Source organism: Panthera leo, chromosome B3, assembly GCF_018350215.1.
Source record: "Panthera leo isolate Ple1 chromosome B3, P.leo_Ple1_pat1.1, whole genome shotgun sequence".
In the NCBI taxonomy this organism is placed as follows: domain Eukaryota; kingdom Metazoa; phylum Chordata; class Mammalia; order Carnivora; family Felidae; genus Panthera; species Panthera leo.
The window spans coordinates 109,175,595-109,199,738 of NC_056684.1; the positions used below are offsets into that span (position 1 = coordinate 109,175,595).

General features: G+C 45.6%; 1 protein-coding gene across 1 annotated transcript in view; it reads left to right on the plus strand.

The window, feature by feature from the left end:
- Nucleotides 1-24,144, plus strand: part of RHOJ (ras homolog family member J) — an 84,409-nt gene that overhangs the window by 43,277 nt on the left and 16,988 nt on the right. Inside the window, exon 2 of the mRNA XM_042943446.1 lies at nt 16,953-17,011. Coding sequence (XP_042799380.1) covers nt 16,953-17,011 — 59 coding nt within the window. The remainder of the gene's footprint in view (nt 1-16,952; nt 17,012-24,144) is intronic.

Consider the following 24,144-nt stretch of genomic DNA (forward strand, 5'->3'; position numbering starts at 1 on the left):
TATGTGATGAGTCGTGTTTCCGGGGAGTTGATACATAAGACCTCGTTTCCCTGCTTGAGAGAGAGAAGGAAGAATCCAACAGAAAAAGACCAGAATGGGTGTAGGCATGTGGGTAACAGTGGGCTTCCTAATCCATCACAAAAAGCATTGGAAGACCAAGACCTCTGTATCCAAAGAGACCTCTGAACTTTTACAATTCTGAACAGACAGATCCCAAAGGGAAAATGGGAGGGCTGAGCACACCCAGTTATCACTCCCGGATTTACCAATCAGAACATCCTAATTCTCTCCTCTCCTCGGAGGGGTCACACCAAGAGTGTCAACAGTAGTTGAGACCCTTCACATGGAAACTTTAAGCCGAGGCAAAGAAAATCCTCTCTCCCCAAACATCATTGACTTCCAAACATTTATTTTAACTAGTAGATATTCTACAATATACAGTTTACTATATTCATTTTCTATTGCTGCTGTGACAAATTACAAACTTTTCATTTTACATTTCCGATGGTCCAAAATGTATCTCACTAGGCTGCAATCAACATGCCAACAGGACTGTATTCCTACCAGCTCTAGGGGCAAGCCCATTCCCTGCCTTTTCCAGCTTCTATGGACCTCTTCATATCACTCCAACCTCTGTTCCCATTCTGACATGTCTGATCTTGACACTCCTGCGTCTCTCTTTCCCTTATGAGGACACATGCGACTACATCAGGCCCACCAACTAATCCAGGAAAATCTCCCCAACTCAGATCCTTAATTTAATCGCATTAACGAAGTCCCTTTTGCCGCATGAGGTAACATATTCACAGGTTTTGGGAATCAGGAGGTGGATATCTTTGGGGGACCATTATTCTGCTTCCCATTTTTACACTAAATAATTAGGCATCTGTGGATATGCCAAGATATGAATTTGAGATATAATTAAAACGATATCAAAGAACTGCCTCCAGTATCTAGAAACATCCACTCAAATCAATTCCTTCCTTATACCAACAGTTTAGTCCAAAGAATGATATAAAATACTTTTTCGCCCTGGGAAAGTAGTCCAGGAATATTTCTAAAGCTGATTTTGACCCTAACAAAAACATCACTGCCTCCTAATCAATAACCCTCTAGCATGCAGGTGTGATAAAAGAACTGTTTTTTTATCCACTCCCCCCCCACACACCAGGGTCTTTGTCCTCCAAACCCTCCCACCCCTTCCACCCCACATACACACCCCCACACCCCCCACACCCCCACACCCCCACACCCATGCACCCTCACACCTCCACACCCCCTTACCTCACACACACCGCACCCCCTACACTCCCCCCCCCACCCACACACACCCCACACTCCACACACCCCACCCCACACACACTTGCCCACCCCACACAACCCCACACGCCCTCACCCCCAGCCTGGAACTCAACTGGTCTCTGTGGTCCTCTAAACCTTCCCGCCCCTTCCACCCCCACTCCTGGGATTTCCTGCCCTCCGGTCACTCCTCACTCAGACAGCCCTCTTCCCAGAAATGCAGCAGCATCAGAACAGGGACACGAAGATGGGGTAAGAAGCATCTCCTAAGAACGGGAATGTGAACATGACATATTTGACAGAGAAATTAGGAAATTCCCACAACTCTTCAAAAGAATTGGCAGGATTTTTCGACAATGTTCCTAGCCCTGCTGCTAGCTCTAGATTTGTTATGCATATTGTTTATTCCTCTCGCCTTTCCTTACACTTGAACAAAAGGTCAAGGCCTCTGTGATTCTCAAGGTGAAAACCCTTCAGAATTCAGGGTGGTGACGTGCAAAGGGACATTCAATAGATACTTGTTTGTCATTAATCATGAGCATCCGGCTGTCATGTGCCTGCAAGTGCCAATTCCTAATTCCCTCACCTGCTAAAAATACACTCACCTGAATGCTTCAAAAGCACATAGGTTTTAGACTGTCTCATAAGTGATTTGTTCGGTATTTTCTCTCACTGGTTTAGACCACTGCCCTCTTCTTGCCTAACCTCTGCTTTCCTGCAGCCATCTCTATTTCAGGTGGGTCAGCACTTACTGGTCTGTAAGGCTGCTCTCTTCTCACTCTTCCGCGGGATCATTTAACCACAGCCAGTCACGGAAAGCCAGAAGACCTGATCTTTGGATCTAAACTCTAAAAGAGAAAACCTTTTGCTGACCGTGGAAGGGTCAGCCAATGGGACGATTCTTGCTTTAAAGCGTGAATCTGTCTCAAGAAGTATGGTTAATGCTCATTCATCCCTCACCAATTCTATATTTTCAAAAAACTATCTGGAGCATAGTTAGCACATGCGCTTTGCTATTTTTCTCTCGGCTTCCTGGCTGGGGAGTGAGATTTGGAAGCAGGGTCCACAGCACCAGCACCATCTCCCTCAGGGCTCCCAGGCAGCATGGTGATTGGAGTGATGGTGGGGCCGGTCCCTGGCAGAGGCTGGGGTCAAGGGTTTGGGCTGCTCCCCCCCCCCCCCCCAGGCCCTGAAATTGACAACCTCAAGGGCCTGCCTTTGTGTCACACAAGACCAGATCAGGGTTGTCTCAAGTGGCAATGCTGGGAACTAGGCAAACACTCCATCGTTGTCTGTCTTGGAGTGTGCCCAAGCCTTGGGCTCAATAGCTTTCCTTGTTTTCTAGAATTGATCGGCTTCAATTCGACTATTGTGTTTCCTGGCGCCCACACCAGAAATTATCACCAGGACCTCTGCTGTGATTTCCTGAGTGTGAGGAAAGCTGCAAGTCTCCACAAACTCCCCTCCAACCTATCAGATGCTCTTGAGATCCCTATTAGAGTTTTATCAGTTGCATGATCATCTTTAAAATGTGGGGCACCCTGGGTGGCTCAGTCGGTTAAGCCTCCGACTTCAGCTCAGGTCATGATCTCATGGTTTGTGGGTTCAAGACTTGCATCCGGCTCTGTGCTGACAGCTCAGAGCCTGGAGCCTACTTCAGATTCTGTGTCTCCTCTCTCTCTGCCCCTCCCCACTTGTGCTGTGTCTCTCTCTCAAAAATAAATAAACATTAAAAAAAATTTTTAGGGGCGCCTGGGTGGCTCAGTCGGTTGAGCGGCCGACTTCGGCTCAGGTCATGATCTCTCGGTCAGTGAGTTCAGGCCCCGCGTCGGGCTCTGTGCTGACAGCTCAGAGCCCGGAGCCTGTTTCGGATTCTGTGTCTCCCTCTCTCTCTGACCCTCCCCCATTCATGCTCTGTCTCTCTCTGTCTCAAAAATAAACATTAAAAAAATTTAAAAAAAAAATTTTAATGTATACCCTCCTGGGGGGTGGGTTTTAGGCTATCCATTCATTCAACCAGTACCCATTTATTGAATATAAAGACACTGCTGGACCCTAGAAGTTTGTCTTTGTCTGTAAAGAATTCACAATCTAGTCAGTTATTAATCATTTCTAGAACGTCAATGGGGGAGGGGGGAGAGATCCATAGGTATTGATAAGGGAGCAGGGAAAAGGAACATACCAATTACTAGGCCAGAGACCAAAAAAAAAAAAAAAAAAACCCCACAGGGTGAGGGGAGCTCACCCAGGGAAATGAAATTTGTCTGACATCACCAGCTGCTCCTAAAGCCACAACTGCACAGGCCCTTACACTGGACAGACAGACAGACAGACAGCAATAATAGACACTTCCACAGATCCAGAAGCACACTTCTTAAAATAGGTCACAGAGGGGCGCCTGGGTGGCTCAGTCGGTTAAGCATCGACTTCAGCTCAGGTCATGATCTCATGGTTCGTGAGTTGGAGCCCCGCGTCCGGCTCTGTGCTGTCAGCCCGGAGCCTGGAGCCTGTGTCTCCCTCTCTCTCTCTCTCTCTCTCTGCCCTTCCCCCGCTCACACTCTTGTCTGTCTCTCTCTCTCAAAAATAAATAACAAACATTAATTTAAAAAATTTAAAAAAAACAGGTCACAGAACTTCAAAAAGATGCTCAGAAATCCCCATATACAAAAAAAGCACATTGGTTTTTATTACGCTCCATGCTGCCAGGTACAATCTACTGAAATATTGAAATAAATTACTGAGGAAATCAGCCCTTTTCATGGTCTCATTTGCCCAAGTCACTTGTCTCCCCCCCTTTACTCAGGCTCTCACATTTTGCGGTCAATTTCCTCTCAGTGATGACCCAGGGGAATGAGACAACATTTTCCAAACCTCAAGATTACTTGTTTATAATTTCCTCTTTTTACAGTCCTCGTTTTTGGCACAAGCTCCTTCCAGGCCTCGAATTCCCACTGAGAAAACTAGCAGGCATCTCCAGAGGCTTTGCTCTTAGTTGGACCAATGATGTGATTATGTCCCCGGCCCCGTAGTTCCTGAAGACCAGTGAAGGGGCAGGTGAGAGTGAGCTGTCTAGCTGCTGTCCGACACGGCTCCTTCCTGCATTTCTTTTGTGGAGTATACCTCCCCGCCCACTTATATCTGTCAACCACCTGGTCCTGTGTCCACGTGACTTTCACTGGCAGGCTCATTTTGCTTCTGACCAATTAGTGATGACTCAGAAGGACCATCATCTTATCTCTAATTCCTCTTTCAACCCTTGAGTCTTTAACCTTCTGGTCTAGTAGAAACTACAATTCCAACTACCCTTGGTATCCTTGGCAACGTAGTCGTTTCAACTACTGAGTATCTATGGGTTCCAAGAGAAAGACATGATGTTTGTACCATACGAGAGCTTGACAGGTGACCCCCTGAGCTGTAAAAACAAATATCTGCATTATAAATGTGTCAGGGATACAAGAAAGTATATTAAATTAAAAATGTGTATTATCTTCACCTTTCCCCCCATTCCTGCCTCCACCCCCACTGCTATGGAAGAGAGAAAATACCTTTGACTATTCAGCGTCCCTCCCCTCCAAAGCCCAAAGGAGAGTGCCAGGCAAACCCTGGGCTTTCCTGTGTTGGCAGAAAGAAAAGTAAAGTATTTAAAGAAGGCGTGCTGGTGAAGAATGAGGATGGGGCAGATCTTTGAGGCTGTTGGTAGACTATGAAAAATACTGAGAAGATGAATTTAGGATGTGGTGCTACAATTTTTTATTTAGAATCCCCCTCCGGTGTCTTTGTCTTTCACTTACGGTCAGAAAAGCATCAGCAAACCAAGAATAAGGATTCAAAGCCTTAGATGGCCAATCTGCTGACCCAGGTACCCTGAGGCACCAAGCCTTGTACAAGGTTTCTTTCTAGCTTCGAGTGACAGTGCAAATCACAAAGCCTGATGGTAGCCTCACTGAGTGCATCCCTCTACTATTTATGAACGTGTCCTTAACAGAAGTGGCTAGCATCCTTCAAAACTCCATTTTATTGTTAGATCGTTTGAGGAAAAATAGTTGGGGAAAAACATGTGAACGGGGACATATAAGTGGTAGACGTTACCTTATACAAACTGAGAAAATACTTAAAAATTACAAGATGATCTCACAGACATTTATTGCAGAAAGCTTCCAAGAACTGCCTTATCTCAAATTGCCACACATACATCCTCTTTTGATCATAACTAACCAGAAAGTATTAATATTTCTGGACAGTTGTTAACAGGTAAAAAATAAAACTGTAAAGAACCCCTAGTTTGTTGGGGATACTAGACTACAATAAATGAAATAGAGGAAAAAACTCAAGCGCATAAAACTCTAGGCTTCTGAATAACAAAGAGGCAGACGAGTAAATATAATCTGGGGCAACAACCATGCACAAAAGTATAAAACAGAAGAATTGCTTAATGTTCTCCAAATTATCTAGTAATTCTTTGGTAGAGAAGTTATTGAGAGCAGAAACACACACTCTAACTGTTTGCTGGGCTGGTGTATTTCACTACACCTAGACATTGTCAGTAAAGGGCTATATTTGGAACCAATTTACTGCTGTTGTCTTTACAGCTCATACACTTGTTGTGTTTTACAACTAATACATTTCAGCAGATTCCAGCATCCTTAAATGTACAATATTTTCTTGGTACCTTTGAAAAGCAAGGATAGAGCATTAGTGGCTCATCATAATTCTCTGAAGATGATGAGGGGCTCCACAATATAGTTTATAACCTTCCGCTGCCACAGGGATATCACAGGTGCCTTCTTGTAAAAATATGAGCTTGCTCCCACAGCCTAAAATAAACCTGCATAAGCCTAAGACAAAATCATAGAGTGAACCTGGAAGAAATGGTAGAATGTAAGTGACGGGAAACAACCCAGATGACATTTAATCTAATCCATATAGAACAGTGATAATCACAACAGGATGAAACTGTTAGGCACCCAAATGTCATTTTTTTCTGACTTACATGTTCATGGTAACAAAGTATGAAAAACATTAAGAGTCTTTTCTATAAATATTTTTACAGATGCAATGCAGAATTTTACCTCCTCCTATCTAGACATTGTATCCTCAATATTTTGTCTCATTTCTCCATATTCTTTAAAAGGTTGCATTGCCAGGTTGCTCCATAACTGAACTGAATCCCCAGTCAATGAACATTTAGATTGTTTCCAGCTGTTAGCAATTATAAAATCTTTGGTGATAAATTGTCATAATGTGTGTGTGTGTGTGTGTGTGTGTGTGTGTGTGTGTGTGTATTATTGTGCACAGATATGCTGGGGAGATACGCTGCAGAGGTAGACCCATGTTCAGGCTTTTGATCTATATTGACAAATGACTCACCAGAAAACATGAACCAACTTACATTTCTTCCATCAGTGTATGAGTGTCCACATCTCATGTATCCACCAATACTGGGTACCATTCCGTTCATCTTTGGCAGTCTGATAATCCAGAAATTGTATCTTGTTTAACTTGAATATTTCTCACTCCAATATTTATTGGCCCGGGTCTTTATTTCTTTTCTTTTGGATTAATTATTATTCTTATTGATTAGAATGTACCCTATGTATCAAAGATAACCTTCTCTAAACTTTATATATTGTGACCATTTTTTCCCAGTACACTTACTTTTCTTTCTTTTTTTATTTTTTTTAAATGTTTATTTATTTTTGAGACAGAGAGAGACAGAACATGAACGGGGGAGGAGCAGAGAGAGAGGGAGACACAGAATCCGAAGCAGGCTCCAGGCTCTGAGCTGTCAGCACAGAGCCCGACGCGGGGCTCGAACTCACGGACCATGAGATCATGACCTGAGCCGAAGTCGGACGCTTAACCGACTGAGCCACCCAGGCGCCCCTCTTTTTTTTAATTCAAATACATCAGAGGTGCCTGGCTGGCTCAGTTGGTAGAGCTTGCAACTCTTAATCTCAGGGTCATGAGTTCAAGCCCCACTTTTAGGTGTAGAAATTGCTCAAAAAAGAAACTTTTTAAAAAAATGTTTTTAAATCCAGTATTGTTGTTGAGAAAAGAACACGCAGGTTTCAAGTCAAGAGAGCATGCTGAAATAAAATTAAATATGTCAATCATTTTCTTCATAGTGTTCTTCACGTGCTCTTTTATTTCCAAATAGTAACCAACTGTCTAAACACAATATATTGAATACTTCATCTTTTTCCATTGCCACTTAGATCCTAACTCCTTGCACATGTAGCAACAGCTCTGTGGCTGAGATTCCTGTTCTGTTTCATTCATTCTTATGCTGGCGTCATGCTTCTCTCATAACTTTAAAATACATGTTAACATATATTAATATGGCTATCCTGTCATTTTTTAAATTAGTTGCTATTCTCCCTAGTTTAATTTTTTGTATGACTACTGCAATCACACTGTTGTGTTCCCAATTCAAAAATCCCATTGGAATCACTTTACACTTATTAAATAGAGGATGCCTACATGTTATCTTTATAATACAGAGCTTCCCACCCAAATCCATGAGTGTTTCTCCATTTCCATCTTTTAGGTAGCTCAACAGAGTGCTTTGTTCCAGAAAGGTCTTGCACATTACTAGGCAGTTTATAGTTTTTGCTGTTATTGTGGAAAAGATGTTTTCCATCACATTTTCTAACTGGTTATGGCTGGCACCTGATAGAATTTTTATAAGCCTAATAACTCTTTGAAAATTCTTGACAGGAACACACTATTCCACTTTTATCGTGACCAGGTGTTTGCATTTCCAAAGTGACTACTTCTAGACAAGGAGGGGAGCATGCTGTTGCTACTCTCAAACTCCCTCCTTCCTGGATTGTGGGTCAGGTATGGCCAAAAAGATAATATCTGCCCAGCATTCTGTAAGTTTTACGTTTTTCCCACATATTACCTCACCTAATTTCACAACGCCCGTCTAAAGCGGATGGGATTCTCTACAGTAATCGAGTTATTAGTCTCATCTTAAAGATGAGGAAACAGAGGCTCAGATCTGAATCACTCTCCTGGAGAGCTGGTTTAAAATGCAGATATGTGGGTCCCACCCGGGACCTATTCCTCAAAATCTTAGGGGTGCGTGTGAAACCGGGGAATCTGGTTTTTTTTTTCACTAGCTCCCCCTGGTGGCTACTATGAGACATTTAGATCACGGAGTCAAGAGGCTAAAATTGAAAAGTTTCCTCCTCCATCTTAGGCATTTATTCTACCATACCTCAGTGGAAACTTAATAATTGTGAGGGGGTTTTCGCAATTTATGAAGAATCTGGCATTTTTTAAAGTATCTCTTTATATAGGGGATTCTGCAAAAAGCATGCTCTGGTTTGCCACCACAAGCCTATGTGCAGGCTTCACTTATAATTCAGTCACTTCCTCTCAAAGTCTTAATTAAAAGATGGCTCCCCTGTACTCTGTGGCTAATGACAACCTGCCTGGCTACAATGGCTTCCACAGCCTTAGTGAACCTCAGGACGCCTTGGCAGTGGTCCTGCCCCAGTGGCCTAGAATCTGGCAATTCTGTAGCTAATGATGGTTGCCTGGAAAAGTGGCAGAGTGCCCCAAGCACAGATCCCACCCAGGGGACCCCCATTGCCGAGGCATCCTCTTAAAACAGGTAGGCCAGCTCTCGTGCAGGACAACATTGCTGGTGACCCCATCTTGCTAGTTAGCGTGTTGAAAAACTCATGGTGACTCTTTGGGAAATGCCAAAGATTCATCTGCAGAAAATAGGTGTCTCAGAGAAAACCTTCATTTTGGGATGAGTTTAATACGCTTTTCAGGGGCGCCTGGGTGGCTGAGTTGGTTAAGTGTCCAACTTCGGCTCAGGTCATGATCTTATGGTTCATGGGTTTGAGCCCCACGTCAGGCGCTGTGCTGACAGCTCGGAGCCTGGAGCCTGCTTCGGATTTTGTGTCTGCCGCTCTCTATGCCTCTCCCCCACTCACATTTTCTCTCTCTCTCTCTCTCTCTCTCAAAAATAAATAAACATTTCAAATTTTTTTTAAATAGTAATAATACAGTTTTCAGTTACCCAACCAGTATTTATGAAGTTACACTGGAAGGTCCATGCTAGACTCTGAGATGTGCGAATAAAGAATACACAATGCTTTATGACCCACTGAGCAAAAGAGCATGGAAAGAAGCTTAATGTTATTTGGGGGAATCAAGAAAAAATTATGGAAGTGTGTTTATGACCTTGGGAGTTTCCCAGACTGACAAGTGTGGGGAAAGCATTCCAGAATTTCTTTTCCCAGAATTCCAGGGGGAAGAGCCTAAGTAAAGGCATCATGAGTATTGGATCATTGGCGGGTAAGAAATGAAAGAGAGCTGGAATGGTAAGCCAGGGCCAGACTACAAGGACTTTGTACACTCTTGGAAGGCGTTTGAAGTTTATCTTGGAGCTGTTCAGGAGCCACAGCTGCATGAACTCTGATGGCAGGAAGGAAAACCAGCAGATGAGCCTGGGAGAACCGGATGTGGATCAGGAGGCCACTGACAAGGCTGGGAGTGAGGGACTGCACGGGAACAGCTACAAAAAGGCTAAAGAAGAGTCCCATTCCTGAGGTACCTAGCAGGTGGAATTGGCAGGATGTGGCGACCAAATGAATGCTGTGGAAAGAAAAGCGAGGCCAAGCAGGACTCTGAAATTCCAGGATGTGGACATCACGGAATCACAGCTCTTTGAAATTCCTTGAAAACCCTTGATGGGAACACACTATTAATGTGAGCCTCCCCAGTCGGTTCCAAAAGCCCTGGAACTAAACAAGCTCTTCCCCCTCCTCCTCCTCCTTCTCTTCCGTCATCAAACAAGTACTTGCGAGGGCAGACCTTTCCGGAACACACACCCCAACCCAGAACCGAGGCAGCTTCATTCCCACAAGCTCTGTTCTCAAAAGTACTGTTATTTCAGAAGTCATTTGTTCAGTGATGCCACCTGACATCTGCATAAGTCTTGCTCTACAAAATCATCATGCTCACGCTCCCTTTTGCTCCTCACACTTCCAAGAAGAAAATCGAGACTTCGGGAAGCTGCGGCTTGCTCGAGTTCCCCCAGAGTTCCTTCAGAGTGAATTCACAGTTCCAACCAGTTCTTCTGCCTTCAAATCCAGGGCAGGTACAACCCGAAACAACTACAAACCAAATCCCCTTCATAATACCTAAATACCTAAAGGAGAAAGGAGTAGGACCGGAGATGGGAGACGTATAGCGGGTATGTGTTACCCTGTTCCAATGGAACTCTCATTATTGTAGGACATACCTGCAGACCTAACCCCAAAAAGAGCCCTCAATTCAGAGTCCTAACAGATTCTCGGGAAGGCTGTTTGGTTTTCTGCACAGTCTATATTCTGCAGGAAAAACACCTCAGGCTTACACATCAAGTAAGAGACTTCCCCAGGCAACTTTTATTTCAGGGGGGATGGGAGGGAATGAGGGTGGGGAGAGTCTGCAGCTCACCAAACAAGAAGCATTCCTTGCAAAGAAGGGGGTAGAGCTGGCTGGGATAGGCCAGCGTAGATGGGTGAGAAAGGTTTCAAGCCACATGAAGAGAAATATATACGATGGAAGTTTGCAACCCACCAGGAAGGAATTCACGACCAACTCATATTTAGGAAAATGTATTGTTACAGTTTTCTAACTTATTTTAACTTGAAGGAAATCTCAGATGCTTCTGAGTTGGTCCCTTAAAAAATGAACATGCACACTTTGAGGCTTCAACCAGGTCACAAACACATGTAAGCAGTGCCTGAGAGCAGCCAGTGGAGCTAGGTAAATCACTGTCCCAGACACATTCTTCCAGAAAAGAAGAAGAGCAGGGGATGAGGGTCAGAGCGGTTCAGAGTGGGAAAAGGTCAGTGGCTGATGCTGAAGGTGTCCAGTCAGCAAGCATGATGAGAGTCAGAATCGAGAGTTTTCATTTAAATCTCCCTTTCTTGCAGCCCCCTGGACACAAGACAAGCCATTGTGATGATTACCCCTAGCTATGAACAGCTTAGAGTTTTGTTTTGTTTTGTTTTTTTATTTTACATCCTAATTAGTTAGCATCTGGTGCAACAATGATTTCAGGAGTAGATTCCTTAGTGTCCCTTACCCATTTAGCCCATCCCCCCTCCCACAACCCCTCCCGTAACCCTCAGTTTGTTCTCCATATTTATGAGTCTCTTCTGTTTTGTCCCCCTCCCTGTTTTTAGATTATTTTTGTTTCCCTTCCCTTATGTTCATCTGTTTTGTCTCTTAAAGTCCTCATATGAGTGAAGTCATATGATTTTTGTCTTTCTCTAACTGACTAATTTCACTTAGCATAATACCCTCCAGTTCCATCCATGTAGTTGCAAATGGCAAGATTTCATTCTTTTTGATTGCCGAGTAATACTCCATTGTATGTATGTATGTATGTATGTATGTATGTATGTATGTGTATATATATGTGTGTATGCACACATATATATACACACACACACCCCATCTTCTTTACCCATTCATCCATTGATGGACATTTGGGCTCTTTCCATGCTTTGGCTATTGATGATAGTGCTGCTATAAACATGGGCTGCATGTGTCCCTTCAAAACAGCACACTTGTATCCCGTGGATAAATGCCTAGTAGTGCAATTGCTGGGTTGTAGGGTAGTTCTATTTTTAGTTTTTTGAAGAACCTCCATACTGTTTTCCAGAGTGGCTGCACCAGCTTGCATTCCCAAGAAAGAGTTTTTATACCCCTTTAGGGTAAACACAATTTGTTCATTTCCAGGTGATAGAGCCCTACCGGCTTGCCCCACATCTCACCAAATGAGTCACAAAGTATGAACTTGAACTCAGACATGAGCAGAACTCCTCTGAAGCTTGGATATAAGGCCAAGAGCATGAAACTGTCCTTCTGCTGTCATGCCGGGACAGTGGTTAGCACCCTCCCCCCAGGCATTAATAATCCAGGGGAATGTACCTTTGTTTGATTCTTCTATTAACTAAAAGTTGAGATGGTCTGAAGGTGCATGTTAACTTGTAAATCTTGTCAGGTAGACATGCAAATAATTCCTGTTCAGTAGAAAAGAGAACACCCCAGGTTATCTTTTCCATAGGACAACCTCCAGTCTCCTAGTGAAGCTAGTCACCTCATGTCAACATTTTGCTTTTTAAGTACCTATAAATGTCAGCTCTTCAAAACGCTCCTTGTACAAGATTTATCATCTTACTAGTTCTCTCATCAATGAGTTAATAAAACTTTGACATATCTTCATCCTATATTTAGCTGAGAGCCATGTTTTTAACTTGCCTAAAATTCTGTTTCCTGCCATGTATATCCTCTAGTGTTTCTTCCTCTGAAACAGCACCTTTAAGGTATCACATCCACACACCTCTTCAGATCTGCCTCATCCTACCTCCTCCAAGAGAGCATGCTCAACATGAGCGATGCAGAGAGCAGGGCATGTGCTGGGAAAGGAACGGAAGCTCCCTCCTGACCTGGAATTTTCACCATTCCAGTCCTTTGGATTCATCGTATATTCATCACATTGACTTCAAAAGACTGCTCTTGGCAGATGAGACCTTCCAGTCCACCACGTAGCAGGGGGAGAGACGTTGGATCAGATTCCTAGTGCTGGGCTGGGCTGGCGGTTTGAGCTGGTTTACAGGGAATGGCCAACACTTCCTCATCCACTCGGTGCCAGGAGGTGACTAAATGTCAAGAGGAGAAGGCTCAGAGCCTGCCTGAGTGAAGCTAGCCGACCCTCCAGAGAGCAAACCCCTGACTTAGACTTTATTAGCACCTCTTCCAGCTCACAAAATTAACCACTCCGATCTGCATAGAGGAACACAAGGAAGCAAAGAGTTTAATGGATTTGGAGAAGACAGCCTTCATTTTACATACTTAACAGGTCACTGACAACTTTTCACACTCTACTGAGAGAACCATCTGAGCCCTTAGCAGGTCCTTTGACCCATTCTCTTGAAAGCCTCTCTAAGCTCAGTAAACAACTCTAATAGCTCCAAGAATAGAAGGTGGTCTGGGATTTTAGCCTGATGTTGTCTGCCAGGCAGATTTGCTGGCTGCAGGCGCTTCCCAGCATTAGTGTCTTGCCAGAGAGCTTCTAGCCGAGTGCAGCTCTGCACATTTTGAAGGACTTTCTTTTGCCTGAGTCACCTCTGGTGCTCCATTCCTATACCGTGTGTTAAGCATCTGTTGCATATACCAGCAACTGTGCTGTGTGTTCTGCAGGATGTGAAGCATGGAGAGTCTGTCCTCAAGGGTCTTCCGATCCAGTGGGAGATACAAGACACAGATCTAAACAGCTATCATCTGGAGTAGAAAGTGACCAGTAATTCACAAATATCATGAAATTTTGTGCCAGTTAATATGCACTGCGTATACAGTGGAGAGCAGCGCAGACTGGTTCTTGTCGTTACTAAAGGTTCAGGAAAGATCTGTCGAGGGGGGAAGGTAACAATTGTGGAGCACTCACTATGGGCTAGCCTGTGTACCAGGCATTTTCTCATTTAATTCGCTCTCTTTGGGAAGTGATGTTATTCCCATTTTTAACAAATGAGAAAGGAGAGGCTCAGAGATGTTAGGTGGCTTTCCGAAGGTCACTCAGATAGTGAATGGCAGAGACAGGTGTCTAACACAGAACCATCTGACTTAAAAGATCCTGCTCTTTCAGCCTCACTACATTTACTATTAGCATTTTGGGGCATGTCTTCCTTCTGTGCTGTTGTGACTGATTTGTTTCCAAATCAAGGAACTTTGTGGGATACAGGATAGCAAGCAATAAGGCATCCACTACTACGTTGAGATACGGACTCACAAAGCCATTTGCAATCTCCACAAGGCGTGATTAATGCTCGGATCTGTCCCTCGGTCTTCCCTAGAAATCATCTGTGTGATCCACTCATCTTCCTTCCGATAGAATAGGAGAATAGGAGGGCAGAAAAGAGAGAATGACAGCGCCTTCCAGGGGCTCTGCCCCTTTCTTTAGGATTCTTTCTACCAGGGCTGACCAAACACACAGACTAGACAGTCCCTACACAGCAAAGCTGAAAGCCAACACGGCTTCCGCCCAAAAAATGCCACCCTCTCTCCTCCCACCACTTTGCCTTAACACAAGGAAATTATTTCAGTTCCTTCTCTTTCATTTTCTCTGGAGAAAAGAACTCTGGATTTCATAGCTTAACAAAGCCTTCAGCAAAAATGTCTAAATTAGTGAGTCAGGACAGCCCTCCATGCTCACCTATGGGGCCCCATCTCCCCCAGTGCACCCTGGGTAGCAGGTGAACCACCCCTTGCCCCTCCCCAGTGCACCCTGGGCAACTCTTGGCCATTCGTGGGACTCAGCTTAGACATGTCCTCCAGAAAGCCTTCTCTGATGAAGCTCCAGCAGAGAGGGTGCGTGGGGATGTGTGCACGCACACATCACACACACACACATACACACATGCAGTAGGGCCCCCTGCACGTTCCCACATGCCACCAGCACCCACACACATGCACACATGCATAGTGATACAGTAATACCCCCGCTGTCTGCTCCCATACCCTTCCATGCTACCTCTGACATAGCATTTACTACATTGCGCGGTGCCCAGGCTTTGCCACTAAACCCCTCCTCCCCAGGCCCCATGACAGGAGGAACTGTAGCTGGTCTTTCCACACCCAACACTGAGCATGGTCTACGAACCCGATCAACCCTTGAGCGAGAGAAGGACAGACAGAAGGGAAAACTATGCCCAGACTCTCATTCCACAGCCCAAACTCACTGGGCTGGCACTCACGCAGGCCTCGTACAAGTCCCTGCAGTCAAAGGTACCCAGAGAGAGAAGGGTGGGGCCTGAGGAAAAGCAGCCTGGAGGGAAACCCCAACAGCGCCCCCATGACAAAGGTCAGTGCCATTGCTTGGGAATATATGCAGGGCCCAAAGGGGCCATGAGGATAACTAGGCATCTGGGCCTCACTCCACAGATGGCTCTGGGCCTGGAGGTCGTGGGAGGCTCCGAGAGGGTCTCCAGAACAGCTGGCCCTGACCTGCATGTACTGGGCTCACCAGAGGCAGGAAATTCCATGTTGTAATGGCTGGATTTGTTCCATTCATTCCTGATCCATGACTAGGTAGTGACTTGGTCATTAAAGAAACCATGTAGGCAGATTTCAGGAACATCTGACTGGGCTCCACGCATGCAGGAAGAGGAAAATATAACAGAACAAAGCTCTGGAAATATGAAAGGAAATAAAAATGTTTGAATGCCCCCTCTTCTGTCAGCATCGGCACCAGGGCTACATGGAACGGGGTTCACCGCTTAAAAACACAATTTGAAAGCTCATTGCAGTGGCTACAGCCATGTTATCAAGCTGAACTCATGTTGATCTGGGTAGATTAGAAAAATCATTCCTGGGGTCTAGGGAGGCAGCGCTTTTAAACAAGTGCTTTTCAAAGAATGAGCCATTGAGAAGTACTTAGCATACATGTAGTCCGGGAACCTGAAAACAAATAAAAGTAACAGCATAACAGAATCAGCAACTGAGCAGACTGGAGAATCTGGCCGGCCTCTATAGGAGATACAGTGATAAAGGTTGCTATGCAGTCTGTCTGTCTTTCCTATACAGCTAAGGGTAGAAGGAGCCAAAAATCATCTTTCCCTGCATTTGCACATTTTTTGATCAAGTAGGGGGAAAAAATCACATTCTCCCACATACTTTACTTTCTTTTTCTAAAAAGAGATTAAACGGGGGGGGGGGGGGGGGGGGGGGGGATGGAGGGGGGAGGGGCTGGAATTTAAATTGGCTCTTTTCATTCATCATGAGAATTGTATTACTTTTGCATTGCATGTGTTCAATCTGAGTTGAGTTTCAAGATGAGAGTTTATTTCATTTCCAGACATGTACAGAGTAGTGGGTGTCCCTATATCACTTCTCACTTTTGGCCACAATTGCTTGGCAAGGCAGTGAACCTGCTGGGTATATCAAACTGCCCACTTTTCCCTCTATATGCACCCTTTAGGTATGTGAAAGCGAACCCGTGCAACATCTCCTCTGGCAACTAAGGTTCAAAATCGTAATCAGTTGGGCTAACGCACTGGACTATTCAACTTAAAAACAAAACAAACCAAAAAAAACTTTTTAAAATGAAGGTGAAGCCCTTCTCGTTTCATTATTAGCTTTGCCTTATAGACTCTAAACTATGTCAGTGGGCTACTATTCTGTGCTTTCGTGGCTTAATCAATATTTCAGGGACAGACAGAAGCAGAGAGAGTTCAAACGGAGAAGTTGCTTACACAATTCTGTATCCTGAAAGGTGGCTCCAACAAAAAAAAAAAAAAAGGAAAAAATACCCTACCCAAGAAAGCGTCCATCATCCTTTTGCTGCAGGATCTTGATATTCCAGGACCTAATGGGGATCAATGAGTAGCCTACAGAGTGTCCTAGTGGCACAAGTGATATTCATCTCACTTCAGAAATTTGGACTTGGCTGAGCTCATCTGCTCTCACTGCAGGCCAAGGTTGCCTTTCACTTGCAAATCATGCTGTCGGCTTGGTTTAGAATATACATGGGTGAGGCATATGCTTATCCTTGCCGCCCAGGAAGATGTTGGCATGGAGACATGTGAAGCCTCCTGATGGAAGCTCACATTTATGGACTCTCCTCTTCTCTTCTCCCCTAGTGACTGTGACAGTGGGAGGCAAGCAACATTTGCTCGGACTGTATGACACGGCAGGACAGGTACGTTTTTGCTGTTTTGATTCATCAGGGGTTTGGGAGTGGGGAGAATGATCCATTTGGCTAGGCACAGGGGGACTAGCAGTACAGATATTACCTTGTCTGATCATTCGGGGCAAATTTATGGTCTGTCTAAGTGAAACTAAAGGCACATTCTTCATATCGTAAAAACATTTATAATTACAAAAAAAACTAACTCAAAGAAACATTACTCGAGGTGTTGATAGGCAAGTAACAATTCATTGATTGACGGTTATCAGTAACCAAAATAACACATTTGCCAAGAGTCTCAATTTCTTCCTGCCCATACCGATGCCAGATTCAGGACTAATGAGTCAATGTTATACATATTAGTTTCGCTCATTATTTTTTTTTCATGCTATACTCTTTGCCCAGCCATTATTTGAATTGCCTAACGAGCTGTGGAAAGGTCCAAAAAGAGATGAGGGGTGGGCAGGTTGTGGGGGGTGGAGCATGGGAGAGGGATTAAGTGCTGGAAAGAAGAAAAACCAGGATCCTGAATGGTTTCCAGAAGTGAGGGTCAACCCCTGCACAACTGGAGGTTGACTCTAAATTCTCTGAGATTCTTGAAATATTCTCACTCTGTCAGAGATGTCTTCAGGTTGGAGAATGTAACCAACCAATTATGTAAGGCCATAGACTAGAAAGAACCCTCAACACCGATTCAGTCAGCACATGCCCTACTTAGATGAAAATGCCACCTTACCTTTCTTTCCTCACACCCCACACTCCACTCTGAAAGGTTTCTAATGTTATAAATTCATGGGTTGGAGGCAAAGTGGTTAAGCAATTGATGGCCGTGGCCCAATTTCTTTGATAGAGCTCTTGTTACCATTGGGTCATTTATTTAGGTCAAAATCAGCGGGTTGTTCAGTCTGTCCAAATTCATACATCTTAAGTCCTTTGGAGTGAACGTTGACCAGGCTCTTTCCCACTGTGAGTTTCCTGCTAATTGTTCTTTGTAGTTATGCATTTGTCTGGGCCTTTTTCCCACAATTATCTGGAGATATGTCTTTTTGCTCAACTTGAAAACTCTCCACTAGGAAAACTAAGAATAAATGGAATTCTCTTTGGGATTTCTGTGTGCATTTGCAAGGACCACATATAAATGTCTGTGGGACACCAGAGGCTGATGCTGGGCAGGCCCGGGCAGTGGGAAACTGGAAAATCTTGCACCAGACTCAAGACTCCTAAGAGTGTCCAGTTTCCCTTTGTTTGTAGATGGCTGTTGTAGCCAGCTACTCTCAGGAACTGGGTGGGGAAAGAGACTTCTCACCTCAATATCAAGACACTCAACTAGGAAAGGATGCTCCAAATGCCCAAATGGGAAAATTGGTTTGGCTCCTCTGGTCAAAGTACAAGGGTCTCCGGGCACCTCCTGCTTAACTGTGCCTCCACCAGAAAGCCTCCTGGCAATAGAGGTACACTGCTGTTTGGACTGGATTTGCCTACTTTCGTTCAGTCGTAGAGTCATTAGGCTGTCCCCATTCATCAGAAACTCACAGCCTAAAAGAGAGAGGAGTTTACACCCTTCACTCCTGTAGTCAGAGTTTATGAATATAATCTAGTTTGAACAGTTCCGTGCAGCAAGGATTATTGCCTGACTCTGAAGTCTCTTGCCTTCTGAAAAGCTCCCTGTGCCCCCACGCTCCCCTCTTCTATAGCAACCCCTGACAGTTGTTAGCTTCTGTGCATTCACTGTCCCCAGAGCAACCTCCCCAGGCCTCTGTTTAATTTCAAATCCAATAAAACTGTTTAAAAGCGCCTATAGAGTTTAATTATTCTTTCCCACTGCTGTCCTTTTTAGAAAAAAATTTTAAATAACACGAGTATAGGAGTTGAAGCTGTAAGGCAGTATAGAAATATCTTTAAACTCCAAATTGAAGGAAGTAGAATGATCCAAACCTCCGACAGAGGTGAAGTGATGGGCACTGATAAAATATCACAACAAGTGGGTTGTAGATACCTCTTCAACTTAACTTTGACTCTAATGCTTTCCATCAGCTCCTTTGAAAGCTCAAAAGGTGGACAAGGTTCACAGGGGAGCGTGCAGCATGGGGAAAAGGAGTCAGGACACATCTTAAAGTTCCTTCTAGGCCTAAAATTCTATGCTTAGGACTTTTAATAGACGACTTCAAGAAGGCCTAAAAGATCTGGGGTAATTAAGCTAAATGATGGGAGGCTAGACTCAAGGGAGACCTCCCAGCAGTAAAGCAGTGTTAAATATTGGAGTGTGTTACACTAAAGGGTGACGTGCAATTCATTTTGCAGGATAATGGTGGTTTTCAAACTTGAACAGACGTCAGAATCACCTGTGAACCCTGTTAAAACCCAGCCCCTGAGCCCCACTTTCAGAATTTCTGATTCTACGGGTCTGGAATGGGGCCCAAAAATTTGCACGTCCAACAGATTTCCTGGTGCTGCTGCTGCTGGTCGGAACACCGTATTGTCAGAATCACTGTTCTGGAACCTTGCCACTCAAAGTGCGGCCCACCCACCGGCAGCATCGGCATCACCAGGAAGCTTGTTAGAAATGCAGATTCTCAGGCCCCACCCCCCAGCCTACTGAATCTGAAAATTCATCTTAAGAAGATCCCCACATGATCCGTATGCAATAAAAATTTGAGAAACACGACTCTGGAAGTCTTTGGTGGTCGAAGCATGGCTCCTCACCCTTCAGAGGCTACAGCAGAAAACAACCCTAACCTGAGTGGATTCCCATGGTCCTACAACTCTGCCAATAAGGCTTTGTAACAGCTTTAACTTACAAGCATGATCCCCAAATTTCCATTCCCAGCCTCAGGCAGGATAATCCATCATCCTCAGTTATATTCTAGCAAATGTCGCTGAGGTCACATGCTCAAGGAACATTTAACTAATTCAAACATACTCATATGGCCAGAGTTACTAAGAAGAAAGAGAGGCGATCTCAAAACCAACTGATTCATTCCCGAACCGCACAAAAGGAAATAAGTCTCTGAAACCAACTATAGAGTTCTGTCTTGCTGTGAATCATTCGATTTTCCTACATGAGTAAACCAAGAAGTAGTGTCCCTCCTCTGTGCCTTGAGCTCACTGTGGGTCAGCGTTGATGAAAACAACCTCAAGAGGCACAGGTTCTGAACGGAAAAGTGATAGGAACTCAGTACTTCTACCTTCAAAGTCAGCCCAAGACAAAAACGGTCGCACCCGGCTCCGTCCACATTGCTATGTCCACTCTGCCCCGGACACCACTGCAGCCCCACCAGGCCCTCCTCGGACATGCTCCTGGCCCTTCACGAGCCTGCCAAGCATTCACCACAGACGGTCTATAATGAAGCCACGTGCATACACGGCCAGCACATGGCAGCTGCTATTAAAATTAGCTCCCGCCCCGAATCCCTGAAGCAAACAAATATTGGGACTTCAAGTGGAATCCTTTGAAAACAAAGAGTTCCTCTATTAGGTGGAATCCCAAACACGAAGTGAGGCAACGTGAGGGATTGTTCCCAGGCTGACTCTGCAGGTTACCCCTCAGCTGACGCCGGAGAGGCAAGAAGGCCAGGCCCATAAAGCCAAACCTATCTAGGTCTCGCCAGGTCGTGCTGTGCGGCCCATGCTCCTACTAGTGTCTTACTGAAAGCATCTCTGGGACGGATTTCTAGAGCTCAGATCTTTGGCTCAGCTACAAAGAATCCCAGAGCCAACTTTTCCATGACGTACTTGCAGGCCAGTCCGTTTTGAGTGCGTCATTAGAGACTAAGGGGACGACAGGGTGCCGGGGTGGGGACGCTGCGGCAAAGCCTGGGCATTTGCCAGCTGAGGAATGCCGAACTGGTGTGTCCCGGGTCATGGCTCAGAGCCAGGCATCTTCCCACCCTGCTGCCGGCCACATAGAGTGGAACCAGCCACCGCAGTGAGGCATCTTGCCTCCTGCTCTCGGTGGGCACACGAGCCATGTGGGTGAAGGTCTGCTCAGATTGTGGCCTCTCAGACCCAACTCCAGGATAGACATATCTCAAAGGCAGCACTTCCAGGGAGGAATGAGGATCTCCTGGTGTCGGGAGCCCCGTTTCTCAGCAGGGTGAACCCCCAGGTTCTCTGCACACAGGCCCCCCACGATGCAGTGCTATTTGTCAGCAAGCACAGGATGATGCGGAGAAATCACAGCCCCCAGCAGCTCAGCTGTCACCCGTGACCGTGGAAGTGTGGGAACAGAAAGGCCATCAGCCACACCCCTCCCTCAGCTGAGACTACACACTGCTTGTCTTCACCTGCCCCGATTTCTGAAGCCCCTCGGCCCCCAAGGACTTAAAGAGGCAAGTGGCCAGGCAGGGAGGCAAGTACAGCTGGGGTCCATTAATGGCAACCCAGGGTCCACTTGGAAGGACACGAGCCTTCCCTTTTGCTATCGGCTGACCCAATGGGGCCATCAAGAGCACAGGATCTGGCATCCTCCATGGATCCTCCATGGAAAGTTTGCCTAAAACAAACTCTAGGCTTTGCCTAAAGCCTCAACACAAATGTTTTTCCTCAATAAGCAACCCAACCTTCTTGCTCACATGCATCTTAACGTGGTTTTAGAAGTGTGCAATTTGGAGGATGTGAAAGAAGTTTGCTCACGTGACAAGTTATTGGTAAAAGTAACCTTAGGACACAAACTTATTTCTTCTCAAATTATAAAAAAAATAGAGCCGTAGAGACATCGATTCAGAGGTACAATCGGAGTATGCAAGCACTTGGGTCTCTTTACTACTCAGTTAGAAAAAGTTACTTTACTACTTGGGTCTCTTTACTACTCAGTTTAGAAAAAGTTAATTTCGGGTTCAGCCCCAGGAGCCAATGAGGGTAGGGACACTACAGCCGTTGTTGACAAGACGGACTCTTGACCACCAAAGAACTTAATACATCCAAGACACTGCTGTAAGCGGTCTACACATACTAACACATTTATTCTCAAACAGCCCTATGGGGCAAGCACCTCATTTTACAGGTGACCTCATTTTACAGGCGAAGAAACTGAGGCGGAGAGAACTTACCCAGCATCACAGAGTAGTCACAGGCAGTACTGGGATTGGAACCCAAAGAATATGTCCCCCTAGCCCATGCTCCTAAGTACTATGCTACACTCCCACCCTCCGGATGTTACCCACATTTCCCAAACCAAGCCTGACAGATAGGAGTGTACTTGATGGGAGAATCCGAAAATGAGACATGTGCTAAAATCTGGGATAAACGTCACTAAGCCCAGGAGGACTTTGAAGCCGAATTCTACATCCAATTTAATGTGGGTGCGGGCTGCGGTGGGGTTAGGGGAGACTCAGTGCAACTCTCCTGTCCCTCAACATGTGGTCCCTGGACCAGCGACATCGGCGTCACCTGGAAGCTCGTCAGAAATAAATCGGTGGCCTTCACCCCAGACCTGCTGCTGCATGAGAAGCTGTACATTAACACGACTCGAGTGTGCCTAAGGTCTGAGGAGGACTGGTCAAACTATTTCACTTTGCTCCCCACCTGGGCCATCATACGTGGCTCCTCCAGACACATGTGGAGGGTGTCTGGCCATCTGATGAGGCTGTCCCTGAACTGTAGTTTCTTAATAGTTGCCCAACCCAAGAGCACCAGATCTGCCTTCAAACCAGTCTCCAGCCTTTGGGGTAAAGTTGGTGGAAAGTACTCAAGAGCCCACCTTGCCCCAAATCCTTCCCTATCCCCTGAGACCCCCAGCCAGCCAGCCTCCTTGCCCATTTTAGCCCTCCAGAGCCCCACTCAAGTCGCAAGTTTAGAGTAACACCTTGTCTCCTCAAGAAGCCTTCAAGACTGGTCTTCCATTCTCAGCTTCGACATGAGAATGGGGGGCGTGAAATACCAGCTAGACCATCGATCCATTTCCCAGAGCCCCTTCCCATCATCCCAACATGTGGTCATCCAACCCAGGCTCGGAATGTGCCCTGTTGAGAAAAACTCATCAGCTGATACAAATTCAAATCCCCCAGCCTCCCAGCACCCAGCCCTCCATCTCACGAGGACACTTGCCTTTATTAATGCTGAACCCTCAGCCACATTTCATCGCCACAGCCTGTGGCAAATGGGGGCCGACGGGAGTCCTGCCGGTCCAGGTGTGAACCTCCTTCAAAGGTGTGTTTGCTCTGTAGCCCTGATTGAATCACTCAATCTGTGTAGAGTTGCACTTCTTAAACCACAAAATCAGCTGAGAGGGAAGGAATGATAAGCTGCAGTTCTGAAACTTGAGCTGCAACAGCCTCACCCGGACAATTTGTTGCACCACATACGGTGCAGGCGCTCCCCAGGGCCTTGGCTTCGGGAGGGCTGGGGAAGGCCTGAGAATGTGCGTTGCTCACAAGCTCCCAGGCCACGGCTGCTGGTCAGGGGCCACACTTTGGGAGCCACTGCACTGACTGATCTCTAAAAGCTCTTGCAGCCCTCATCCGTGTTCCTCCAATTCAGTCAACTAAATACTCTCTAGTATTCTGTTATCACAGAGCTAACCAAGAGCAAGAGAAATGTCACCTGTCTCACTTCCAAATAAATTGAGTAGACATAGACTCTGAAGCAGACTCCAGGCTCTGAGCGGTCAGCGCAGAGCCTGATGTGGGGCTCGAACTCATGACCTGAGCCAAAGTCAATGCTCAGCCAACTAAGCCACCCTGGCACCCCAGAGTTACACAGCTGGACTAAGCTTTCCACAGGAGAGATATCCAGAATACAGAGCAAGATAAAGCCCACTAAAGGCGAAGGTCAGAAGTCACTCAGCTGAGGGCCTTGGCTACCCTGCCAGGAGGGTAAATGATCAAAAACACCCAAACTCCTCTCCCATGCCCACCCACAGTCCCACAGGCAAACCCTGGTCTTCCTAACTTTTCCAGAATGTAAGCAGAATTCCTTTGATGGCTTCTGGGTAAAAAATCAGATAAACATGATCCTTTCAGACCACCAGTTATTTGTTCCTACCTGATCCAGTAGTGACCCTTCTGAACATGCAATTTTGTCGGTTGGCGTTGAGGGTTTAAATATACAGTGTCTGCTGCCATCTGCTGGTAATTTCTAGCAAGTGCAGGCCATGAAATAGATCCTATATCCGAAGGTCCAACATTTCTTAGATTCCTGGGCCAAGA